Source organism: Lemur catta, chromosome 23 (assembly GCF_020740605.2).
Source record: "Lemur catta isolate mLemCat1 chromosome 23, mLemCat1.pri, whole genome shotgun sequence".
Taxonomy (NCBI): domain Eukaryota; kingdom Metazoa; phylum Chordata; class Mammalia; order Primates; family Lemuridae; genus Lemur; species Lemur catta.
In genome coordinates this window covers 1,292,129-1,319,293 of record NC_059150.1, presented here as the reverse complement: position 1 = coordinate 1,319,293, position 27,165 = coordinate 1,292,129, and the positions used below count along the sequence as shown (strand labels likewise).

The 27,165-nt window shown below is 37.3% G+C and overlaps 1 protein-coding gene across 1 annotated transcript in view; it reads right to left on the bottom strand.

Annotated features, from left to right (window-relative positions):
• Positions 1-2,319: 2,319 nt before the first annotated feature.
• Positions 2,320-27,165, bottom strand: part of NEK7 (NIMA related kinase 7) — a 116,840-nt gene continuing 91,994 nt past the window's right edge. Inside the window, exons 8-10 of the mRNA XM_045536420.1 lie at positions 25,066-25,160; positions 20,909-21,022; positions 2,320-5,275 (exon numbers count right to left, since the gene is read on the bottom strand). Of these exons, the coding sequence (XP_045392376.1) occupies positions 5,165-5,275; positions 20,909-21,022; positions 25,066-25,160 (320 nt within the window). The 3' untranslated portion in view covers positions 2,320-5,164. The remainder of the gene's footprint in view (positions 5,276-20,908; positions 21,023-25,065; positions 25,161-27,165) is intronic.

The window sequence follows — 27,165 nt, the reverse complement described above, 5'->3', positions numbered from 1 at the left end:
TTCTGTGGACCTCATTCCTTCTTACCGACGTCTGTACTCTTGCTCTAAAATCTTTAGTTTCTTCTCCACTTGCTATTCTCTTCACCTTCAAACCATCCTAAATTCACTTTATCTTAAAAAAAATTAGCTGCTACTACTTCTAGTTATCTAACGTTTCTCCATATACTTCCATTACTATTTTTACCTCAATTTGTTTTGGCCCCTTTGAAGATGTAGGATGTTTCTCATTAAGTGCAGAGGCCTGATCTCAGTCCTCACCTTCAATGTCTTTGTAACCCATGGCAACGGATAATGTAACAGTTTCTTCTGGATTAGCTTCTTTGTTTTTCAATCTCGCATCTTCTTCCTTGCCCTCACCTCTCCTGCCTCCTGCTTTTTTTGTATCTGTGTACAACCCTTCATTTGTTGTCAAAAAATAAACTTTATCAACTTGTATATCTTTCTATGAAAGATAATTTATTTCCATGAAATAAAATTATTTCTATCAAATAAAATAAACTTTATAAATTTGCACCTTTCCATGAAAGATAGTGAGTTTTTAAAATCATCATTATTTATACCACTTGCAACATTAGAACACTATTTTATTAATTCAGCAAAAATAAACTGCGTGATTACCACGGATGAGGCATTAAGTGTTGAACACCACAGGTGAGCAACACAGGTAGTACTTGTTCTCCTGGCATTTAGGACCTAGCAGGGAGACTGAAATTAAAGAATCACACAAGTAATCATTTGGCTGTGGCTGGGGTAAGCGCTAAATGGATATAGTCTAGGTGGCTCCCGAAAAAATGTATTTAATTAAAGTCAGCTTTGGAAGATTAGTTGGATTTTTTTCTAGCAAAAAGGGAAGAGCAATTTAAGCTACAGTGTTGCTAAGGTAAGAAAGAGCTTGGGAGGTTTGAAAAACTAGGCAAGTGGGACAAAAGTGGACGGAAGTGTAGCCAAAGGAGATGCACACATACTCTCTTCTACATTCGTATGATAATAGCTGCATTTATCAAGCACTCATTTGGTATGTAGTGCTGCATTCAGTTGTTATAAAATGTATTCCAATTTAATTCTTCTGTAGAGGTAGGATATTATATCCCTATTTTATACATGAGAAAGTGAGGGTTAGAGAAATGATTTATTTACAGGATTACACTTCCAGAAAGGAGTGAAAAAAATTATTTCCTATGCATTGTAACACAGAATAATTTCATCAAACCCCATGTTTGCAAATCCTAACTTGAAAGTTTCCTTTGACTTATTTTGATTTTTTTTTAAGGTTTAATACTAGATTTAGACACTCAATCAAACAATGAAATCAGTACATAAGATCAGAAGGAAAATTCCTTCAAATAAATCTATCAAATAAAAATAAAATAAACTTTTATAAACTTGCACATCTTTCTGTGAAAGATACTGAGTTTTTAAAAAATCATCAGTACTTATACCCGAAATTCACATGTAATTAAAAATAGTGCAACTTAATGGAAATCTTTTTATAACTCATTACAATGATCTTTGTCAATATCATCATCATTTTGATTTTAAAAAGTAATTGCACCAATTTGGTGGTACCTATAGCTGTACCAGTTAATACACTTAAACACATATTTCTGGTACTGACTTTTCCAATAAATATACTTTTGAAATAATAACTAGTTTTGTGGCTAAAATTTACTAGCACTTTACAATGATTTATATACAAACAGACACACACATATCCACACAATCGCAGCAAAGGATCTTTAACACAAAGTCATGGTTTATAAAATTGGTCATTCTTCACTGTGGCCTGTCTGGAATGTAATCCTGATGTGTAAGGTCCACCTACTCCTTCTCCCACCAGTCCGGTAGGTTCTATCCTGCTAAGATCCTTTATACTCAGCATTTGCAGGCAATGTGGCAATAGTCATTTATTGACTATTGAAAAGGACGTTCAGTATATAAACCATCAGTAACATTGTGAGCAGCCGTTACAGTGACAGAAATTGAATCTACTGCCTAAATTTTGGGCTCTTAAAGATTCAAAGCAGGAAGATAAATATTACTTTTTTAAGAAACTTTTTAGGAAACTTTTCTTACTTAAAAACAGAAAATGATGCTCTGAAAAGAACAGAACATGTGAAGATGTGTCTTAGTTTAATGCACATTCAAAAAATGACTTCTTAGGATCTGTCAAAGCTGTTCTCACCTTTGACTGTTTCAATGCTTGTGCGTCTCGAAATGACAAAATTACGGAAATGTCTAAGAACCATTTCTGCAGGGGAAATGTGAAGTGAAATAAACAATGGTAGATTTTTAGGGAGAAAAAAATCAGATACACAGAAATTTTACTATACTCATTTTTTATTTTTATATTTTTATTTATATTAGGATTTGTACAATTTTCAAAGCTAATAACAGAATATTTTTTGTATGTGTATTGAAAGCATAACAAAATAAAAGTATTTCACAAAAGATGTCCATATTACAGTACTATTGAAATATGAGGCACAGGGCAATTATGCATTTGTGGGTTATAAACATAATACATTCATTTTAAAGAATTAACATTTAATGTGAATAACATTTTGGTTAAAATAAATATCATGGTAAATGCTAACAGCAACACCTGAAGTATGCGGATAGGAGAGAGGTGTGTTGTAACAGACACTATGTAGAATGGTAAAGCATTCATGAAATGGCTGTCGTATCTTGCTAAATTTACAATCATTGCACACTGTCGAGCACTTTATACAGAGACACCTTCATCCACCGTCTCTAAACCTCACCACACAAAACAGTTATCCCACGTTTTCCCTGGGTAACAGGTACCAAATGTCTAAATAAGGTTTAGAATCAGATATGTCTTTTTAGCCTACTGCTTCTCCAATCAGTTCAAATGTTTAACTTAATATAAAGTTTCCTTATAAACAGAAATAAAGAGAACATCTTGTAGGTGATTATAAAAACTAGAACTTCTAATCATCTTCATAATTTTTTTGAAATGATCCCATTCAGAGTTAAAATTTGTTTTCTACACAGTGGTTTTCTTCAGGAAAAATATGAGCACTTAGATTAAGAAAGATGCAATATCCCAAACAAAAAGGTTTCCACCGGTAAAAAATAATGATTTCCCTGATCATTAAATTCCTCCGAGCGATTTCCTTCTAGCGGATATTCTCTGAAAAGAAAAGCTTAAATCTTTACTTAAAAGTCGGTGTGAGGGGTCAAGCTAATGAACGTTAGATCCATGTATTCTTTAAGATTGCAGGAAAAAGAGTGTCTGTTCCGACCAGAGAACATTTCACCTAATCAATTATATTCCGTCAAAAAGAACATGACATTAATGGTCAACAGAAATAATTCTCATATTTCTGGAGACAAATCTATGGATGATTAGTATAAATGTTAAAAATCACTGGAATCTGGGAGAAACGATGCATTCATCCCTCGTAACAAACAAACAACCAGATTTCCTTTGTCTATTCCAAAATAAAATTACCCTTCAGATACCATATGTAACTGAGTAAATCTTGAAAAACAGGAGTTGATACTTTTTGTCCTTTATACATTTTTAAAATTTACAAATGAAAGTATTCGAATGAGTGTATGAAGAACAAAACGGGCAGTTCCGTGGGCTAAGGGGGGGTGTGCTGTCAACACGAGGTTTCCACGTTGGCAGGACGATCCCCCTCCCAAGGTCTCGTAGTGGCACCGTGTCCTTTCACGGTGACAGCCTTTGGCTTTCTGACGTCACCAGTCTGTGCGGACCGGGCCACCACCGATAGGAAGGCGTTCGGGAACCTCGTCTGCACGACAGCACTTGCCAGACTCTGCCCACGGCCCTAAACGAAATGAAGCGTGACCATCTCGGTCATCTTCGTGCACAAAAACAGGACTTTGCTCAAAAGCTTCTCAGAAATGTTAATCTCGTAACAATCCTGGCTGCAGTAAGGGCCAGTTTGCATTTCATAACACATGTCCTAGAAGTACAACCTCGCCAGAGAGCTGACACTGTATCAACATTCGCAGGTGCAGCACAACACACATCCTTTCCTCCTCGTGAACAAGACCAGACACATGCGGACAGGGAGGCCCATGTTTTAAAAAGTTTAAAAAAATGTTTTCAATCCAGGAAAAGTGTTGGTATACCAAGTATCTTTTAAAAGAGGATTATGCTCTCATAAATATGAAACATTAATGGATAAAATGCACATACAATATAAATAAGAAAGTAATTTGAATATAAAAAAATTTCTGAAGGGGACCAATCAGAACTTCCATAAAATCTATGAATAAAAATACATGCTTACAGTATAGTGTACAACTATGAGTTAAAATGCACTTAAATTTATAAAGAAATTGAAATATAGTACTGCAAGGTTATTCAAAGAATGTTTTTCAAATGTACAAACAATAATAAAAACACACAGAGAAGCCTTGGGCAATGTGCAACTTTAAAAATTACTATCACACCAGCCAAAAAAATCCTTAACCACTTTTTAAATGGATTCATTTATACCATTTCAATGCAAAGACAATACCAAAGATACTAAAACAAAAAACTCTTCAGTGTCTGACTCACATTTTGTCCCCAAATCTTTTCACATTTAATAGTTGCAAACTAAGAATTTTAAATGTTCCTCAAATAGCTGATGTCTACATTTATTATAAGAATTATATTTGAAACTATAAAGCTAAAAGCTAAAACACATACTTCAAACTTTTTAAAAATAAAATAATCATAAAAGTTCACAATTGTGTTCATCTCAATGTCCATAAATTACTAAAAAACAAACAAGTGACATGTTCAGATACCTTTCCCCAGGTTTTGAGTCTGTCCTGGTGTGTGTGCCACGCTGCACCTTCAGTATTTGGCACTAACAGTCCACCGGAACACAATCTATCAGCACAAAATGCTAAATAATTCTAAACACCTTTAGCCATTAAAAACCATCGTGTTGCATTTATTCTCCTAACATGCAATTTGATTATTCCAGAGTCATTTGGGCTTTGCAAGAAGGTGGTTTGGACTGGTACAAAATGAAGCTTATGTGAAAACTGGTTAAGGATTCAAAGCACATGAGCTCTGAAATATTCATCCTAACACCCAGACACAAACGGGGAGGTATGATCTGCACAGAAATACTTTAAACTGTTTTTATCATGTTCTTCATGATCTTGCACACATTTAGCTGCCGGCTGTGCACGCGTGCATCCTCTTGGCCACGTCGTAGACGTAGGTGACGTCTGGTCGCTTCTCCGGATCTGGGTTGATGCACATGTTAACTAGCTGTCGTAGCTGCAGAGAAAGAAAAACAATACAAGCGCCTGAGACAACTTTTTTCAGTTATTTATAAAAGAAATTCTGAATAGCCATAGATTTACAAGGAAAGTACATTTCTAAGTATTCACTTTACTAGAAATATATATAAGACTGCTGTCAATGATTTTGCAAACAGGTAAATGTTCTAAGAAGTATCTTCATTAACAGTATTAATGTCAGCCAAGCAGTATTTTCCAAGAGGCATTATAACAGACGATTATGTTTTAGAGTTTAATCAAAAGATAGCAGTCCCTAAAGACTGCAGGTTTTTAACTATGTCTCCAAGTTAGTTGTATGTATACACATGTATATTTGATATGGAACTTACTACATTAGCCTTAATGATAAGCTTACATTTTCATAAAAGGCAATTACGGCAGATGGCTATCATAGACATTTATCGTGAGCCATTTCATATACATATATTTTCTATTCAGTTCTACATTAGAGAAACAGCACTCCTCGACGAGTAAAAATTAAAAGCAAGGGAAGTTGTAAGTATTATTCTAATCCTCAACTGTGTGAAGTAGCATTTAAATGTCCTCACTTTATAGATGAGAGAGTTGAGGTTTACTTATTTATATCACAAAACAGTAAAAGCACATCTCAATAAATTAAGAAAATACCCTCCTACATGGTCCCAGACCTACCGGGTGGAAGAATATAGACGTTATTCTCAATTCTAATTGCTCTCAGTTTATGAAACTGTGTCCTCACAACACTGTATGTGTTCTTTAATAGACAATAAACCAGATCAAGAGGAAAAACCAGATTCTTTTGCTTTGTAAGTCTGTCTTTAGGAGTAATTTAGACATTTTGAAAACTTGCATTAACTCTTCCTTGGCACTGCATTACCACTCAGTAAATTATCAAATTACCACAATTTTTTCATAGTCCTCAGCTTCTACCATAAACGCATTTTCAACTAGAAGCAGCAGAAGTGGCAATAAAATGCACGGGCTGAGTATGTGACTAGTGCTAGGAGAAGGCTAAGGCCAGCGAGGATGTCACTCTGAGAGAAGAGGCGTGTGAAGAAGCCAGATGACGGGTCGGGGTTCGGTAGGGACACACACGGTGAAGTGGAAACCAGTCTTGCTGAAGGCACTCGGTCACCCTGTGTCCTTACGTCAGTCACTGTTTCTGGAGGTTTGTTTGTTCATCTGTTAAGCAGGAAGACTGGAGTAGATGACTTATAAGGGTTCTTTTAGTTCTAATCCCTTCAATTGTATGATTCTAGCAGAATAAAATTTGGAAATGAGTATTGGACAGTAACGTTACCCTCACTGAGAGGTTCTGAAGGTTTTAGTTTATGTTCCTTGCAAAAGAGCATAGTATTAAAAACCCTTAAGCAGTATAGCAATACACAAGGCATTTTTTTATGGTGATTTAAAAGACATTTAAGTTGGAAAGAGGATGGCATTTTACCAGTAAAAATAAAAACAAACACCTCTAGTTATATACAATGTAGAAAAAAGCAGGAAAATTTGCACTTAATAATGACGTATTTTAAAAGACAATGTGTTCTAACAGGTCACTTAGCTGTGCTGTCGGATATTTTGTTTAGAGATAAAAATGACAAAGCAGAAAAGAAGGCAGGAACAGATAATTATGGCACAAAAACTTATTATATTTAACCAAAATACAAGCAGATGCAATAGCAATTTTTTGACTTCATAATACTGCCACATCCTTCAAGCTGGTTCAGAAAACTTACTTTTTCTGCATCATATTTCAGAATAAGGTGGAATCTGTACCCACCGATAAGAAATGTCCGGCCCTGAAGTTCTCCTGGCACGGGGAGAAACTGCCCAAATTAGAGACACATTGATGCGAGTTTATTTGGAGACGACTGATTCCCTCGCTCTCCACAGTAAAAGATGAGAATGAGAAATCATGATAAAAGATAATGGCAAACAGAAGGATAAAGGGTACGAGTAGCCAGCGCGGTGGGGGGGGCACCAGCGAGCACCGTCTCCCGCCCCTCCTTGCAGGCGGCCCTGGTGAGAGCCGTGGTCCCTCGTCGACCCCGCAGGAGACGGAGCCAAAGCTGCGCCCCGTTTGCTTTTCCTCCCGTTACTGGTTCGATCTCCATCCAATATGCAGTTTGTTTCATAAAGGTTTTTCTTTCCCAGAGGAATTACTATAGAGCTAACGCCATATAAAATCAGATATGTGAAATACAGAATCTACATACCTCACTAGATTTGTGAATCAATCTGTTGATAACATTTTTCATAAATTATATGACAAATTAATATTGAAAGAAAACTATAAAAGTAAGATAGGCTGTGGCAGTGACTCTCATTCCCCTCACCGAGGATCTGCTCTGCAGGAGATGCTACGTTGGTGGCATCTGGTGACAACCTGTCCACGAAGGAAGGCTTCCTGTCCAGATGAGAAATGACAGAACAACTCACTTTCCCCTTTGATGGCCTCGCCTTTTCTTCCTTTCTTCCCCTCTCTTCCTACCTTTTCATTCATTTATTCATTCATTCATTTATTTCTTAAGTGGTATGTATTATGCACAAGACACTTTATTAGGGGGTAAGAATAAAGCAATAATGAAACACACATGGCAATGCCCTCTAACAGCTTGTAATTCGGTGAGGGACAAAGATGGAACAAAGAAATAAACGAGAGAGTGAGGAAACCGTGTATCTAACTGTGCCACAAGCTATCAAGCGATGAGCATCTCGAGAGAGAGACTGTGAGGTGCAGGCAGAAGACGCAGAGCAGCTGGGGGGGCCTCGGCACCGTCCCCTCTGTCCCTACAGCCTGTCTGACTCTGAGCTGTGGCCTCGTTCGCGAGCATGCCCGGCTGACGGTGTGGTCCCGTCCACGCGGTGCAGCCATCGCCCCGATCACTGTGCCCTTTGCTTGAATGTCGTCCAACGTAGTTTCCCGCCTACCCGGCCATAATCCTCCCCTTCAGTTCATCTCGGCCTCTGCTTCCCGGGGACGGTCTGTTTCTGACAATCCTGCATCGGATCAGAAACGCAAGCACGGGCTCCCGTCCTTCCGGGCCTCTCACTCCCTGGCTCGGGTGCGGCTGTGCTTGGACTTGAGTGAGACTGTTCCCATCCCTTTCCGTCCTCGACAGTCCTGCCCGTTGGGACTCATGTGGTTCGGTTCCAGCCGAGACTTCAGTTTCTGATGTGCCCTTCCTAGTTTCCTTTGTAGGTTTATCTTCCTCTGACAACCTTTCCAGTGCTGGTGGCCCCGAAGTTTGTCCTTCCCTTGCCTCCTTTCCCTGTCACTCTGCCCTCTCACCCTGAACACCATGCACGCCAAGGCTGGGATGACAAGCATGTGCAGGAACACAGGTCTGTTTTCAGCCCGGACCTCCTCGCAGCCTCTGCTCGGGCATCTCCAGCTGCCCCCGAGCCCATCTGCCCCCAAATACTCGTAGGAAACATGCTTAAACTGAAATCTTAATTTTTTTTCTCAGTTTCTCAAGCCAGAAATCTGACGTTTGTGCAAGGCACCTCCCCGTGCTTCCTCCCCGCTTGCCTAACAATCCCCAGCCAAGTCCTGCTGGCGGACTGCTGAAGTCTGTTCTTGCTTCACCATCTCTGCCACCAGGGACAGTCTGCCGGCTGGTGGCCTCGCTGCCCGTCCCCTCCTGCCCGACGGCCAGGTCAGCTGTACCTGGACTTCAGCATCTCAGCGGCTCCCTGTCGCCCTCGGGGCTCACCCTGGGCCTCTAACCCTGGGCTCCTGCTCCTCTGTCCGGCCTGGCATTTAGCCCCAAACGCCTCATCCCTGCCCTGCCCTTCCCTGCAGTGACCGCAACACAGCACCTGTGGCTCCGTGTTTGTGACACTTTCCTGTCCCCGCACCTGCTCGCACTGCCTCCCTGCAAACCCCGCACCCTCCCGCCGCCCCCCCTGCTCCTCCCCAGTCGCCCCGGGTGGAAATCGGCCTCCCCTGTGCCCTTCACACACTATTAAGGCCCTTGAAACACTTCATTGTATTTCCTGTAACATGTTTTCCTCTCACACCGCACGGTCTCAAGGGCGGATACTGCATGAGCAGCAAGTGCTCACTGGCTTGTCCTTTTTGTTTTTTAATTTTTATTTCAGGAAATTATGGGGGTATAAACGTTTTGGTTACATGTGATGACTTTGCCACATCCCAACCATGATTTGAGACATGCTGTCCCCCCCCACAACACTCCCCGCATCCATTAGTTGTGAGTTCACCCACCCCCAGCCCCCCGGCCCCCACAGAGTATCACTACCCTGTGAGCATCCAGTGTTGGTCAGTCAGAGCCAGTTTGGTGGCGAGTACACATGGGGCCTGTTCTTCCATTCTTGTGATACCTCACTGCGGAGGACGGGCTCCAGCTCTATCCAGGAGAATATAAGAGGTGCTAGGTCACCGTCGTTTCTTATAATTGTGTAATATTCCATTGTATACATGCACCAAATTTTATTAATCCACTCATGAACTGATGGGCGCTTGGGTTGTTTCCACATCCTTGCAATAGTGAATTGTCCTGCCATAAACATTTGGGTGCAGACGTCTTTATTAGAGAATGTCTTCTGTTCCTTTGGGTAGATGCCTAATAGCGCTATTGCTGGATCAAATGGTAGTTCTAACGTAGCTCTCTGCAGTGTCTCCAAATGCTTTTCCCCAGAGGTTGCACTGATTTGCACACTGGCTTGTTCTGAACGAAGGAAAGAGTAAATGGGGGACTTCTGGCTTTGTGGAGGTGACCCCTGAGCTGAGGTCTGAAGCTTGAGCACAATCTTAATACGTAACAGGGTGGAGAGAATTGCAAGCAGAGCTAACAGAATGAGCACAGGTGCTTGGCCAAAGAAAACAAGGACAGGTGCTGCGAAGGCAACGCCAAGCACGTCTGAATGGGTGGGGAGCAACAGGATGAAATGACGAGCTGAGGCCAAATAAAGACTTACGGGGTTTAGAGTCTGCTCCCATGGGCAACAGGAAACCAGTAGTTGTGGCAAGAGGGAGAGGCCATTGGAGCTGTGCTCCAGTCCGTGTTTTCTTGGTACCGTCAAAGATGGGCAAAATTAGAGCAATGTCAGCAGAATGCTCAGTTCAGTCTCTCCGGGATTTCAGGCAAGAGAGCATCGATCAGATGCTTTTCCCAGGGTATCTGAGAGGGGAATGTTGCCATCAACAGGAGTGGGGGACGCAGGAGGAGGAGTGATCTGAGAGGGGAATGTTGCCATCAACAGGAGTGGGGGACCAGAAGGAGGAGTGACCTTAGGAGGGCAAGAGGGACACTGAGTTTTGAAGATGCCACATTTGAGACACCGACATATTGAGATCTGGGTAGAAATATGAATTCCTGAATTTTGGGTTTACTTCTATATCCATACCCCAAATGACTGAATTGTATATATTAAATAATTTTTGTGACCATACTTTATCTAGACTATGAAGATAAAGGACACAGCACAAATGCAAAGTTATTAACCTATATTGAACATACTTTTGAGAGTATGGTTCTCTTAAATACGTGTCAATTCCGTCTTGCTTAAGGGCAGGTATTCTGGATTATAAAAATATTCCATATTTATATAGAACTTAACATTTTACAAAAACCTTTCGTATCATTTTATTTGCAGTATTTATTTTTAAAGCACGGTAACCCCCAAGACAATATCATTTTACAGATAAAGAAATTAAGAATTTAAAAATTGATGATGGAACTTCCATTGGAATCCAAATCTTTTGGGGTTTTTTTTTTTGTTTTTTTTTTGAGCTGGAGTCTTGGTATATTGTAAGGCTGGTCTCGCACTCCTGGGCTCAAGTGATCCTCCCACCTCAGCCTCCCTGGCACTACAGGCATGTACCACCATACCCAGCTAATTAAAAAGACTATTTTATAGACAGGGTCTAAGCAGTCCTCCTTAATGCAGGTCTTTTACCATTTACCATTGTTTTGACAGCTTGTTTACTTTTACCTACTTGGTCTTTGGGTTTGACTTTCTCATGATGCCTAATACAGCTTTGCATGCATAATGATCATCAGTAACACTAATTTCAAATCATTACCAGTATGAAGGGATGTCATTTGGTTTAAGGTATCACCTGAGTTTTAATCAGGAGACATTCGCTACTAGCTATTAACAGGAAATACCAGTTTTTAGGTGGAAAATGTAGGATGGAAAAAATAATATCTCAGGTAGTTTATTCCACTCAGGATTGGTCTGAGTGAACACAGTAGTAACGAGACGCCTCAGGCTTCGTCAAGAGCGTCTGCCCCGATGGGCTGCTCGTTTCCCTTGAGCAAATCAGCAGAATAGAATCCAGGTCCTTGTCAAAGAGTATAACCTACACAGTGTGCTACGTGGGGGGGTCCCATCACGGACTCTTGCTAAGACTCTGTAATGGATATAATTCATCTTTATAACTCTGGATAATCTAAGTTCTATGCTTTAATCAAATTAGATCACCAGGAGGCTGGATCCTGGAGCGTATCAGTTTACCCTGCTTCCAAATCTCCTTTCCAATACTGCGCCTTAATGCTTGCTTTGGATGTTACCAAACGTCAGTCTGGTATTTGCTATGAAATTGCTACTGAAGATACTTCTTGGTATATCACTCATGGATCCTTAGGTGAGATATTTCTACCATAATTTAGTAGGAGAAAACTTTATTTTCTCTTAGAAACTGGTATATCTGCTCCTTTACAAACAGAAACTAATTTGCTTACTATCCTTCCCTTTGTGCCATGACATGAAGGAGTAACTGTTGGCTGTTGGGATCAGTATACTTACATTTCCTGTATCCCTGGCTCAAATTTGTACTTATATCTCTATTTTTATGACTGGTAAGTCGCGTCTTTTGCTGTAAGTTACCTCAAATCTGTTCTTGAAAAAAAGTGATTGTAAATTATATAATGGGAGATTTATATAGGCTGAATTCTTAATTTGATGTAGTTTTCCCTGATACAGATAACTATTAGTTCTAAAGATACATTGAAATAGTTCTGTTACTCCAGGGAGTATAAGATCAGTTCCAACAGACTTTTGGCACAGTGAGGAGGGAAAAAAAAAAAATCACACCAAATAATTCACTTTAATGCTATGAACAACCATGGACTGAGTTTTATGCCTTTAACTTTAATAATTTGGTTAAAAAATGCAAATTCATATGGACCCATATATGTCAGACTAACAATCTAAATTATATAAACAAGGTCACATCTCATCCCTTCTTTTAATGTATACAAAATTATAATATCACTCTTAGATGGCAGAGTTATTTGTGTCCCTGCCATAATGAATAGGAGGATGAAAGTCACCTATGTATTAAAAGGAATAGAGACAAGGTTTAAAATTCATTAATTACAGGAAGAGAAAAATCCTTGGCTTTTTTTGTCTCCAATTTTTAAGTTGTTAAATTACCCACAAAAGGCTGACTGATGTGGTTACTAAGGCTACACTTCTTGCAGTTGGTGGACATCTCTAGATGTCATGTTACTCAGACTTTGATGTTCTGCGGAATCTTCAGTTTTTCGACTCCAGTGGCCAACTGGAAGTACAGTTTCCTGAACGTTCCAGATCAAAGGACATCTCTTTATGCTCTATGAGATGACTCTGGGGATTCAAGGAAATGCTAGTTCCAGTGTTGGAGGAGAGAGAAGACTATTTCCTAAAAGCTAATATTTATGAGCCCTTGCATGCATTTTTACATGATTTAACTTAATCTTCATAACAGCGCTGTGTGGTGGGCACTACTATTACATGCAATTTCATAGAGCAGTAACATTCCTAAGGGCACAATGGCAGAGGGGCAGGGCCTGGACTTGAGCCGAAGCCATCCAGCTTCATTACATGCGGTGCTGCCACGCTGCTGGAGGAAAATCCGCATTTGGTCTGCAGGCTCCCCCGTGGACACCCCTGCACAAAGGTGGGGTGACCCACTACATAGTCCAGGATAGACTGTCGGGTTATTTGATTTTCAAAAGAACGTCAGCTCTAACACCAGTTCCTCTGGTTTCTAAAATCAGTGGATATTTCATAGGCCAATTCTGATTTAAGAAACAAATCAAAAATTTTTCTCCAGGGCTCTGAAAAACTCATGATGAGATGTAGGCCAACCCTATCTGTGAGAAATACATTGAAATTGTGACACAGAAATATTCAGATGATTATTATGACTAGAGTGAAAATTTAAATGTTATTTCTAATCTAACTCATTCATCAAAGTGGTAGTAATTCCCTCCAAGCAAATGAAATGTACTTGAATTTTAACATGGAACAATTTCTTTATTCCAGATAATAAACTTCCATAGTGACCTGAGAAACATAAAAAAAAATGCCTCTAAGTTTTCTAAGACAGTAAATAATCAAAATGAAATAATTATCATAGAGAATTCCCTCTATGTTAGGCTTAAGTGTTTTAAAAAAGTTCCTGTAGACCTCTGGAAAAAAGGAAGTTACTTTAAAACTCTAACATTTATCTGATACTTTGCAATGATTCTGAGTACTACGTTACTAACCATGTTTCAGGAAAACAAGTGTTCAGATAATAACATTAAAAATTTTATATAACTTCCTTCAAGTCAGATTTCAATTTCTAATAATATTATTAGTTAATTGCTTGCTCAAAAAAAATTCTGTGCTTAACTTCAGGGAGGTAGCTTTCCATTTATTACTTTAAATTGTGGAAATAGTTCTATTTCAGTAATCAGTAGATATCACAACATTAATAAAGCATTTTATGGCTTATGTTATCTCAGAAAATTTATTCAGTTTGCATTACTTTGTACTCATTTGTAAAAAAAAGTGTACTTTGTTGCTTTTTAAAAAATTATTTTATATAACACATTAATAAGGGAAAAATAAAGACCTGAATATGCAAACGCCTTTACAAAATCAAAGAGAAAACTATTTAATTCAGATGCTTCAAAAAAATTTAAAAAGCAACACAGGAACTTGAATGAGACAAAACATACGAAGCAAGAAATCGAAGGGATTCTCTATAATACTTCTAAAGGATTACGAAGTCAAAAGCCATATGGAAATTAATCACTGTTCTCAATAAAGTAGAAAAATACTAATAAATTTTGATCTATATATTTCTAAAGAGATATCAGAGCAAAGAGGTTGATTCCAGGAATACTAGAAGGAAGACAGTGTGAATAGTCATTGTTGTCAGGGTGATAACCCAATTACGGATCAAGTTCAGTCACGTACAGGTGATAACAATAGGGCTCTTTGTGCATTATAGCTTTAGGTCACTCGCACAATTCTCCACAGAATAATAAAGACTCGTGCTATTGGTACTGTTGCTTTTTCACCCCCATCTTAATCCCTCTGAGACCAATTATGTTATGTCAGCCTCCCGGATATACCCAATTTCCATCTACCCAAGGACACATTTTAGCACCCCAAAGTGGGTCTAATACATTAAAGTACACGTATTTCGGAGCTTTAGATATTTATACAAAATGATTAGGCGTAGCCAACGTGTACACCAAAGTGTCGCTAGTGACTGACGTGGGGGGAGGGAAAGAGGAAAGAGCGTAATCGCACACAGATGGAAGGCAGTGTTTTCTGAAAACCGTGAGAGTCTTACAGAAAGTTACATGATTTTATAGGATCCCACAGGACATGGGAAATATAGGGCACCACTGTGCATTCGTGTCTCCAAGGAGCAAGTCCCCGGTGTCACTTCAGAAGCATAGGTGAACAAAGGGCCTGCTTAAATATATTTTTTAAACAAAAATGGAACATTCAAAGCTTAAAGATCTCATCTTAAATGGCAACTTTTATTAAGGTGGCTAGTTGACACTGTGAATGATGAAAACGTTAAATTTACTGAAACAATTTTTAGGAATGAAAATCAAATGTTAGTAAGAGTGTTTGAAATAACAATGCAAATTTTAATGAATAAGGGCAAAATTACATATTATATATCTCTACATTTTAAAGAAAGATATTCTTATCTCAATACTTGATTACATTATTATAGGGACCACAGAAATATTTGTACAGATTTACTGTCATGTATTATTTATGCCATCTGATGTCCTTCATGTAAATGTTCTTGGGACAATGAAAAACCTTCCAATACCAATTTGAGTAACATTGGTTAATTTCCAGAAAACTTATATAGTTCTATTAAAATATGTGAATCTAGCAAGTATAAACTAAAAATATTTAGACTGCTCAAATGAATAAGAAAGTGTTATAAACTTAGTTTAACTTCAAAAATGCAAAATACTCTTTAACTGGCACTTTCATCTTGTTTTTTTTTCTTATTTATATAAAGCAGTTCTTTTATGAGCCAAAACAAAGATCCTGTTCTTTTGTTACCAACTTAACTTTCTTAAAAATCTTCTTTAAACATATTTCAATTTAAAAATAATTTACAAATGTTATGTAGAAAAATCAGTTATAATTTTTAAAGCTTTCATTTAGTATTTTCCTTTCCTTAATGGTGGTCATTTGGGAAATAAAGTATTAGTAAAATTATGACAAACTATAACTTTCTTTTGTTTACTGTATTATGGATCAGTACCATCTGATATCTTCTTTGAGATATATGCAGTAATTTTTACATACTCTAACACGTAAAAACAATTCCTACCCTTCTGCAAACAGGTTCTTCATTCTTATCTTTCACTGTCACGTGGTCCCTGAGTTATCACAAGCCGAAGAGAGTTGTGAGCGAATGCCTGATTGTGCCTCTGCCTTCCAGCATAGTTCGCCTTTAGGGAAGGAGGTTCCAGATGAATATGGTAGTGCAAGGGTCAGAATAGAGAACAGAAAAATGAAGAATAGACTCTAAGGTTAGAAATCGTTAAATGCCCTCTCATAAAACACCCGAGAGTTTACTCTGGGATGTGAGCTCCCACGGCCCACGCAGGGGCTTCCGTGAGGAGGCACCTTGAATTCTAGTACTTGCTCTAAACAGTGTCTGGGTCTCCACTTGCTCATGTGTGAAATGGGAATAATCCCCTGGCCCTTCTTTCTTTAACAGGAAAGCTGATTAAAGAAAATGGTGCTTTCAAAAGTTGAAAAAAAATTCAGCATTACAATTTTATTCAAAGCCGTATAAATATACTCTCCAATAACCCATAAATTTCAGAAATTTATAGTTTAGTTCAATTAAAAATTTATTATTGTCATTCATATATTATCAACCATAGAAAAGAACACTGTACTTTTTAATCCTTGTATTAGCTTTTACAGCAGGGAAAACATTGCTATTCCAGAAGAGGCTAGAAAGGAAAGAACCCTCTCTTCCTGCCTTCCATTTCTCTAACTTAAATAAAAGAAAAGAAAAAGGAGGAGGGAATATTGTCTAACTAAGAAAGGAAGAGGAAAATAATAGGAAGGAGATTAAACCAAAATATAATTATTACCATTTATGATGTGAAAGTTTATGAGATTTCATCCATTCTCTATTAGTTCTTTGATTGGATGTGATCTTTCAGGTTGATTTTTTTTTTTTCTGTTGTCCAGGCCAAGGTGCCGTGGCATCAGCCCAGCTCACAGCAACCTCAAACTCCTGGGCTCAAGCCATCCTCCTGCCTCAGCCTCCCGAGTAGCTGCAACTACAGGTATGTGCCACCATGCCTGGCTAATTTTTCTATTTTTACTAGAGACAGGGTCTCACTCTTCCTCAGGTTGGTCTCGAACTCCTGAGCTCAAGAGATCCTCCCACCTTAGCCTCCCATAGTGCTAGGATTACAGGCATGAGCCACCGTGCCGAGCCACCATGCTCGGCTCAGGTTGCTATTTTAAGGGATACTTTTTATAAGTGAGAAGTAGTCCCATTAATTGATTTTTAATAAGGACAAATACTTTTTTATTTGAGAGCTGGAAGTATAAAGTCACAAAATGAAGAGAAATTTAATGTAAAACAAAAGAGACATTAAATAATGTAAAAAGTGATCACTGGGTTAATAATTCTGATTCCAAAATCACATTTTGATTTCACCTATAAAAAGCAATAATGAGACTTACTAAACTAGCAAGTTTTTAAAAATATAATCAGAAGATAATCACAAGTATTGTTCATTTCAGTCTTCCTATTTATAATAAATTTATTACTAAACCTGCCATAGCAATCAATTCAAAGCAACAAGCACTATTATAGTAATACAGTCCACTTTACTAAAAAGATTTTAACCATCTTTCTGATGTTTTGTAGGTGCTTAAATTTTTCTCATAAAAGCATTGTTTTTTTAGCCTTCCATTTAATTTCTTCCTACTGTACCTTCTCAAACCAAGATCACCCTATCTTTCCTTCTCATTTCCACTTCTCATACTTTCATCTGCAAACCTTGTACTTTTCAGAACTTTTCACCAAACCTATCTGCTCAAACCTAAAATGACAAGAAATCTGTTAAAAGCAACTACTGAGGCAAAATTCTATTCAACCTTTCTCACATATTCTCTATTTCAACTGATTTTTAATAAACTATTTAAGGAGACAATGTCTCTATTTTGTATGATATTAAAGCTCATTTTTTAAAGAAAATGTATCAGTTAAAAAGAACTAGTATAGAGTCACATTTTATAATTTTCTAAATAGTTATTACCATTTTTTTACTTATAGTCTCATGAAATAACTTGCATTGATGGAGTTAAGAAAAGACAGAGAGCATCTCATGATCAATAAATCCTTGAGAGATGAGCCCAGCTCAGATTACGAGGGGCTTTTTGAATCCTAGTTCCTTGTACATAGTAAATGTTCAATAAATGTTTGCTTCATTGTCACCAACCACCAAGTTTAATTTGATTCTTGAGAGACATCTAATGGAAGATATCTATCTTTTCAACCCACGATTTTTGTTAAGTATAGTAATTCCCCATTGATACATGAATGATTACTAGAAAAGGATACAAAAATACCAAAACAAAAATTATTTCAATAAGCCCTAAAATAAACATTTCCTAACATCATTCATGTGTAGCTGAAATATTTCAGTCTGGAACCCTGATCATTTGTACATACTATAAACAGTATAATTCAAAAGGAAAGATATAGGCTTTTTTTCCCAAAGGATACTACTCATTTTTAATTTTAATGCTTAACTCTACCCATGTTTTAGAATGTAACACAGGAAATCAAAGTAATTCCACACTTTTAAACTGAGTTCTTATAAATGGAATGACTCTATCTAGAAACTAATCCTGCAGGGTTCCCTCAGCATCCCCACCAGTTGGGGCTGGTTGGTGGGTGCAGCTGGTATTCTCACAAGTTCCCTTCAAATCTTTGGACAGTGGATTTAAAGATTTAGCAGTAGGTAAGTAAATTTGGTAAACTCTCAAATACATACTTGGTAAGTTAATTTGCTTAAAATTCTTATTTTTCAAACAGCCTGTTACCAGTTTGGCTATAAAACTGACACCTAATGAACTGTTGTTTATTTAAAAGTTCACTGTTGGAAAACTTTGTACTTTTCATTGGTTCCTATATTTTGCCATACTAATAAATTAAATGGCAATTTGAATTTTTAAAAGATCTAAAGAGCCTACTTTATACAGAAATGTTTGGGATATTATGGCAGCACCAAATCTGTTCCGGGTTTTTGCCACCACGAGTCCTGAATAATTATTTTACAAACAAATTGAGTTTCTACTTATGGAGAGAAAATATTTATTAGCACATCTGCATTTCACAGCTCTTGTTTTGAGAACTCTTCTACACCCCAGATTAAAGTGACACTGTTATACAGTCTGTGTGTTTTTATGTTCATTTCTTTAATAAGAATTATTTTGCATGTCTACCTAGCCTAGTATAGCTTTCTTTCTCATCAGGGCATGACAACAGATCCACCAGCATGAGGGAACTGTACTCTCTTTTTTGGAAAGTACACCATATAAATGTGTTTTGCTTCATAGCTCTTTTCGAAACTGGTAACTATATAGAGTGAAGTAAAAAGTGGAATCTATTTTCCTTTCCCAACTCGAAGACCTTCTATCTGGGCCAGACTTTGATTCCTGCCCCTTGGCTGAGAACCCACATCCCAACTTCACACTCAGCTGCAGCGAAGTAGCCCTGCAGGCAGGCCGACTTCAACCCGCCACTCGTGGTATCATCATTAAAATCCTGCTGAAGGTCACCATGGTAACCGCCTGCTGAGGCTTCACTGCTGCACCCGGCATCTCCTCATCAGCTACCATGTGAAATGCAAATTCAGACAGTCTGAAAATTAGTCAAGAAGAATAGCGGATGAGGATGCAGATACGTGAAATATTCATGCGCTTCGTGGAAAAGAGAAGACAGCATGAATGACACAACAAAGAAAGGCCCCTGACATTCCTGCTATCGTTCTGCATTATTGTTCCCACCCTGCTGTATTTCCAGGCCTGTACTTCTGAAGTTGGTTTTGTGAAATGCCATATTTATAGTCTATACCCAAAATAGTAATTAAAAATGGCTAACATAATAGCATTAACGTCAAATAAAGATAATACTTCTAAATTACCATCACTACCTTGTAAGAGAGTTTATCCTAATTACCTGAATACAAATGCTATAAAGCAAAAAACCAGGCATAATTGATTATCAGTACTTACTACACCCTACGAACACAAATGCTTTACATATGGTAAAAATTCTTTAGAGCTACTTATTATTCAAGTTACATGGGCTCAAATTTCCTTACATAATACTAAGAATGAAGGCTGTCCAATTCATGATAAAAAGACTGACAAAATTATCTAATAAGTGAACATTATCATTGTTTTATATTTTTCCTTTGCTCCTTTCCATTTTCCAGGGGCAAAAAATCTGTAGCTCCTGAGAAGGTGAGATGTCCTAACTCAAAACAGTGCTTCCTCTGCGTAGGTCCCCAACGAACATTCCAGAAAGAGGTTATGTGATCTGAGACCCTGATATCATCCACGCCTCCCCCTGAAACACTCGCGAAATCACTACGTGTCAGGCTAACATGGGAGCTGTTGTGTTCAATGAAAAACTGGACAGGGGGCAGTGCCAAAACAGCTCATTTCAATGGGTCACCGAAGCAAGGATTCAGATCTTAATAAGGTAACGTCTTCTAAAATTTTCAGTCATTTCAACATGTCTACAACGATAACCTCAAAACATTTCCCCAAAGGAATCTGACTCCAGCAGAGAGGTGGTGACAGGACAGGGTTGTCCAAGGAGGGAGGGTAAAGCTTGAAGAATAAGATTCAGAGATGGGTAGCTAAGAGATGGATGTATGTTTCAATGTTGGGAACATGGACTAGAGGGAACTTCTGCCGAAACAGAAAGTCACAACTGTCTGCTGGTCTGAGACCATGAGGACACGGAGTGAGCCCCACTCGGGGAGGCCACCAGACCTGCGGACTAACTGGCGTCCAGGCGCGAGCGCGGACTCTGCCCTCTGTGGTGCTCAGTGTGCTGTAAGCTCAGCTGCTACTCTTAACACACCCAGGAGGTGCCAGTTTTACACCACATGCTGCGCTGTGTTCCCTTCCACATTATGAATTCCAGAGTCAACTCCTGAAACAGCATGTCTCCAAGAAAATGAAAACAGAATGAAAAGCGCTATTGCTGCCACCTATACTGTTCATTTGTACTTCCGGATAAAGCAAAACTTCTTAATAAAATACAAAGGTCGGCAAAACAAACAACAGACAAACGTGGGGACTGAAAATGACTTACTTCCTCCGAGTAGTGATCTGAAGGAAGAGGAGGGTAGTCACACTGTTCTATCTTCTTGCACAGCGAGTAGAGATTCATTTTGTCACCGTAGAAAGGGCTCTGCAACGCGGCCATCTGTAAAATGCTCCCAATGAAACTGAGATAGCTACAGGGCAACTTTAAGGGTGATTTCATCAAGTACATTACACTGGGGTAGAAAATAATCACAAATACTTTAAATGAAGTTATCTGGGCAGTTTGATTTTTATGAATATCCGTTTCTGAGAATTATTAAGTGCTAAAAATCTTACTTTAACTTTTGATTATTGTTTCAATATTTACAATTCCCTAAAATAGAGAAATGGTTAGCATTTATATATACATGTATATATACATACAACATAAAACAATATTAAGAACATATGATTTAAAAACTCTTTGTATATACAATGCCATAAAAACAACTGGCATATCTCATGACAAAACAGACATTACGAGGTACATCTCAACCCTGTTATTGGTCAAAATATAACAAATAGGAAACAAGTTAAAACTGAAATATAATGTAGAGAACATAACTTAGGGGCTAGAATGCATAGCATTTTATCTTGCACAATAGTTCTGCAGGGAAAGGCTATTCTGAGGGAAAAAAAGTCTTCTCAATTTGAATATTCTAACTGATCCCCAAATAGTTTAGAATGAACTAGAACTTCTTGTCTCAAAACACTAAATATTTTCCAAAGCTCCACGAGTCATAGCTGCAATGTGAGGCTTCTAAATGAGATTTTTATGCAGAAAAACACGACTCAAGGGATGAACAACCTTAAAAAAGACATTATTGAATTTAAATTTATTTTAAGACAAGGTTCTAACTTGACATTTAAAGAGCAAGCAAGTACTGTGGTAAGCAGGGTTACAAACTAAAAATTCAATTTAAAATGTTCGCATCCTGTTCGAAACCTTCTAAATCTTTGAACCGCGGCAGCAGGAATACAGCACGGAGTGCCAGGCTGCCCCAGAGTCAGTCACCCTTTTCTACATGTGCTAATAAGTTTGATTTTGGAAGGACAATGTGTACATTCCCCAGACAGGCGGAGCGTGTGTGAAACACGCCAGTCCATGCTGTGCTACTCAGCGAGCGTCAGTGGGGACAGGACTCGCTGAAAATGGCTCTCATCTGTCTTCCGTGCTCCAGACAGAGCTTAACTCCTTCCGAGCCCGGGCCAAGAGGGATGCAACTGGAAATCAAACCTGGAAGTCGCTTTTTATCTAGCCTCCGTTTTATATAAAACTACATGCACCTATACAGAACAGCCTTAGGAACAGCTGGTCCACATGAAGAGAAAAAGGTAAAAGACAATTCAAATGTCCCTAATTATATAAAGCACTCTACCCAAGAGAAAATTTCTAAAAGAGGAACTGTAATAATAGTGTTTTTATAAATGCAAGGATACTTTAAGATAAAATAAGATTAAAAATGCTACTTTATTAAAAATACACTATATATATATATATATAAAAACTATAGTCTCCCTGTGTTTGTGAACCTTAAGTAAATGTACATATATTCATTATCATATGCTAGGAGTTCATTACAGTCCTTTTTCTCCATACTGCAGAGTGTTAAAAAGAAATCTGAATGTCCCCTAAGGAGTTAAACAGGAATAGTATATTTTCATGCATCTCCTGCTTTGACAGATGAAAAATGTCAACTGTCCTGTTTTTATTTTCAAGCTTTTGCACTATTCATCTGGTTCATTAGTGCATCTCGATGCTGCCCCTGACAGCTGCTCGCCCTCTCCTCCCAGCAGCTGAATTTTTCAGGCTAATTTGATCCTCCACACTGAGACGATCGCTAGAATGATTGACTTGCTCCCTGACCTCCAGGGTCTGACTTTCCTGATTAGTATTCTGGGGGTGTCCAAGGGACGAAAGCCCACTGTCTGTCTTCGGGGCTGGTGGCAGCTCTCTTTTTTTTTGAACTGTAAGCCACCAACCTACAACCCTGTAAGGATGCAATTGCTGCGCTGAACAATAAAGGAAATGTGTAAAACCTACTTTTCCATGTAAAGGTCCGTGTAGCAAAAGCACAGCATCTTGATTTTAATTAGTAAAGTCTACTTTGTTGCATATCAATTAAAACTGTACTGCTAGTTTTTTTTTTTTTTGAAGGTTTCAGGAATATTTGAAAGTCTAATTTTCTGAGTTTAAAATATATTTTCAAAAAAGGCTTCCTACTTCTTCATTGTTAATAATAATTTCTTAGTGGGATACAATATAAAATATCCATGGGATGTTATGGCCAATTTTTTAAAGCTAAATTGCTAAGTATTTCTCTTAACATTACATTGAAAGGAGATAGAACATAAAGGGTAAATTAAATCTTTACAAAAATTCTAGTTCTCCCAAAAGACTTGCATGCAGAAATAGAGAAAATGCATTATTAGCATGATAAATACTTAAGTGGAAATTATCCACAACACATATAACTCATGCATGCAGGAGTGTCCAAAGAAATAATTTTCATTTTGGTGATCATCTTAAGTACACATAAAGATGGGACACTGCCTCTCAAAGGCAAATTCAAAATGTGATGAATTATTTCAGTTTCGACATGAGAGTCTGTGCTAGCCTTAAAAGAATTATGCAAACTTCCCCCCCAAAAACCCACTCATTATCTCAACTGAACCTTTTCTTTTTCATCACTACATTTAATCTTGTTATTGGAAACCAATTTGCTGTTTACTTTTAGGTGTTTAAAGAGAAAATGTTGCTTTGATAATTTTGGACTATGGCCTCAAGGAATCTCAGATTACCTAAACAGATAAAAAATATCTTAAATGTACAAAGTGACTAACTTTGAAACATTATAGAAACTGAATATAATTAAACTAGTTCTTTTAAGTGTTGTACCAAATTATTAACTGGATATAACATAATGAGCATAAATCTCTTATCTCATGTGCATATATAAAAACCTTTTGTTACATTACTAATTCATAATTTTTCATAATGAAAATCATCCTAGGGGTGAGCTTACTTAAGAACATTTAAACATTCTTTCATTTTAAGTAGTCAGTCACATTAGAAGGAAGAACAAAATAAATAATTTCAGGTTCCTTAAATTACGGAAATTTGAATCTGCAATCAGTAAAATAATAAAAGATCATAACACACATTTAAAAATAAAAAACACTACCTCCTGATGTTCCACTTCCAAATAAGAGTGGCACAATTAAAAGAGATGACCTCATCAAATATTTCATCATTTGTCAGGAGGACAAGAGATACAAAATATGTAGTAAGAAATGCATTGGTTTCTATCTACTTTAGGTTTCTCTTATATAATAGATACATGAAAATAATTCCATATAGCATGTTTCTTCACTTTACTGAAACTTACTTAGATGTATACTAATTTTTAATTAACAGCTTTGATGCAAAGCCTATATTCCTAGAAAAATTACCATTCAATTAAAAACAAAATTACAGAAGTCACTAGCTTGAGATACTCTGATTCCATTGCTCTATATGTAAAATGTGTTAACAATATGCTTTCTTTTATCTATTCAAATTATTACATTGCAAAATTTTTAAAGGATCTACCTACATGATTCCATTTTCCTTTGATAAATTACCACCAGAATAGGAGAAAGTATTTCACTGAGCTTTACCAATACAAATTATTTGTTTCCATGAAATTAATAACCTAGAAAAATTATCTATTTGCATACTACCCTTGATACTGAATTACATCTGTGTTAAAGTGAACTGAAATATTGATAAAGCTATTTACTATATGTTCATATTTTAAATCCATTCCATTACACCTCTCCTACAATGCACAGATAAAGATTCAGATTTCAAATGTACATTTTTATAAATGCAAAGTATGCAGAAAAGCATTATATTAATATAAAATTAACTTTCAAAAAATAAAATTCTCATCAAAAGGACACAATTGAAAAATACATTAGAGGGAGTAAATGTTTAGGAATGTATAGTTATTGAATCCCATTATAAATTAGTTATTAATTTAATGGAATAATTCTTCATAATTAAAAAGCTGATTTTTAAACATCATCCAGAAAAAAATAAGTATATACTCTAAGGACAGGGGAAATATATCATAGCAAGTAAAACTGTATCGATATATGGAATTTATCAACATTGCCTACCTCATACAGCAGACAGCCAAGAGACCAGATGTCAGATTTGAAGTTGTATCCATTTTCATGTATTCTCTCTGGAGACATGTAATAAGGTGTGCCCACTGTAAAAAAACACACCAAATAAAATAAGAGGAGCATAAAAATGAAGATACAGTTTTAGTAAGAAATAACACACAAAATTTTGGATTAAAAAATGTCACCAAAATGATTCATTAGGATCAGAAAATTGGTTTTGAGAATACCCAAAACTTTAAAATTTCTTCTTTACTCCCCAACCCTTAAACAGCACATTAACATTTATATAATATTATAAAGAGTATGGTGGGTTAAACTTTATTTCCTTTTGACCAACCCAGGGAAACTCAAGAGAACATAACTAAAGGGGAAGAAAAAAAGTAATTCTAACAAGAAAACCTATTTCTGTGATTGACATTGGCTTTATTTTTAAAAAATATGGATATCCTAAATAATTAAGCATAATAATTTTAAAACAAATAGTATTATATAACAATTTAGCAGAGTATGTATAAATAAATCACACTTATTAACTTTTACAGAAACATCCCCTAGAACATACTCGTGGCTCTTAATAAATGATACCACTGTTAACAACTGGTGCCTCAGCCACGCCCACTTTAGAAAGAATGTAACACTTCCGTACATCAAAGGGTTACATAATAACACATGTGAAAGGGCCCTGACATCTGGGGAAAAATGTTTGAGTTATTGCTACTAGTGAGCCCTTTTTATAGACAAGACACTAGATAATTTTTGTTTTTGTTTGTTTTGATGTCCTAATACTTCTTAGTCTTTTTAATGACCATTTTAGAAAATGCTAATATTTAGTAAACATTTAAAAATAAACAAAAGCACATACATATTTTGAAGGGTAAAACATGTAAGTAAGTGACTTTCAAAGTGAACATCCTTAAGTTTAGACTTAGGTGCCTAGTATTTCACCATCATTAGCCTAAGGCTTTTTGCCAAATAGAAAATCAAAGTTTGAGAACACCTAGAGATCTTATTTACCTGAGGCAAGAGCTACTGAAAATACTCAGCTGCTCATGGAGAAAAGGGATTCTCCTTTTTCTACTAATTTTCAGGAACTCCCCAGGTATTTACTGTAAATCTTGATGAGACTAAATCAATACCGAACAAGGGTCTTTCGTAAGAGGCAACAAAAAAGGTCTCACCAATAATGAAAGCGCTATTCTTAAAGGCGGAGTCAGTTTTCCAAAAGAAGAAAATTACAACCTACTGGTTGTATGTGGAAACAACTATCCTGTGCTACAGGTGAAAACACCATGAACCACGTATCCAAGAAATCCTACCCATACTGGAATCCATTTTTACTACTAACGGACAGTCCTAGTCAGAATGGATAAAAGACAAGTATTTATCAAAGTGAAGTAGTGAAAAAAGAGTAGGCAAACAGGAGGATAAAAAATTTAAATAAAATATGAACTATTCAGATATAAAATTAATGAGACAAACTTAAAGAAATAAGTTATTTAACCACAGCATTGACTTTGTAGACAAAGAGGTAAACCTGCCAATTTCTATAGTGTCAGGAAAGCCAAGAAACTTTTAAAAATAGATGGGTTTAAAGAATTTGTATTATTGCTGTACAGAATAAACACAAGCTATCTAGCTTTGGCAGTTCTGACCACTTTTACTCATCGTTTGCATAAGCGACATGGATTACTGGAAATATTTACACACGCCCCCAGTCGAGGCAGGTGCGGCTGGAATAATGAGCGGCCGCACAGGCTCGGGGTCTCCGACATAAAGCAGCAGTGAGGAATGCACAGAAAGAGGCTTCCCAGAATCCACAGGGGGCAGCTGAAAACACTGCGGCTGGAAGGTTCAGAGTTTACCAAAAGCAAAGGTAATTTTAACCAGTGGCTCCGGGAAACCTGCTGATACATGAGGGGTTTGCTAGGAGTGTGAAAGATTGATGATGGGGAAAAAGGAGAACAAACGCTAGCGTTTTACAGAGATTAGCCCGAGCACCACACCTTAACTGCAACACAAACTGAACTCGCCCACGGCCGAAGTCGAGGGAGCAGAGAAAGGGAATGATGAGGAATTCTGCTAAACTAAACT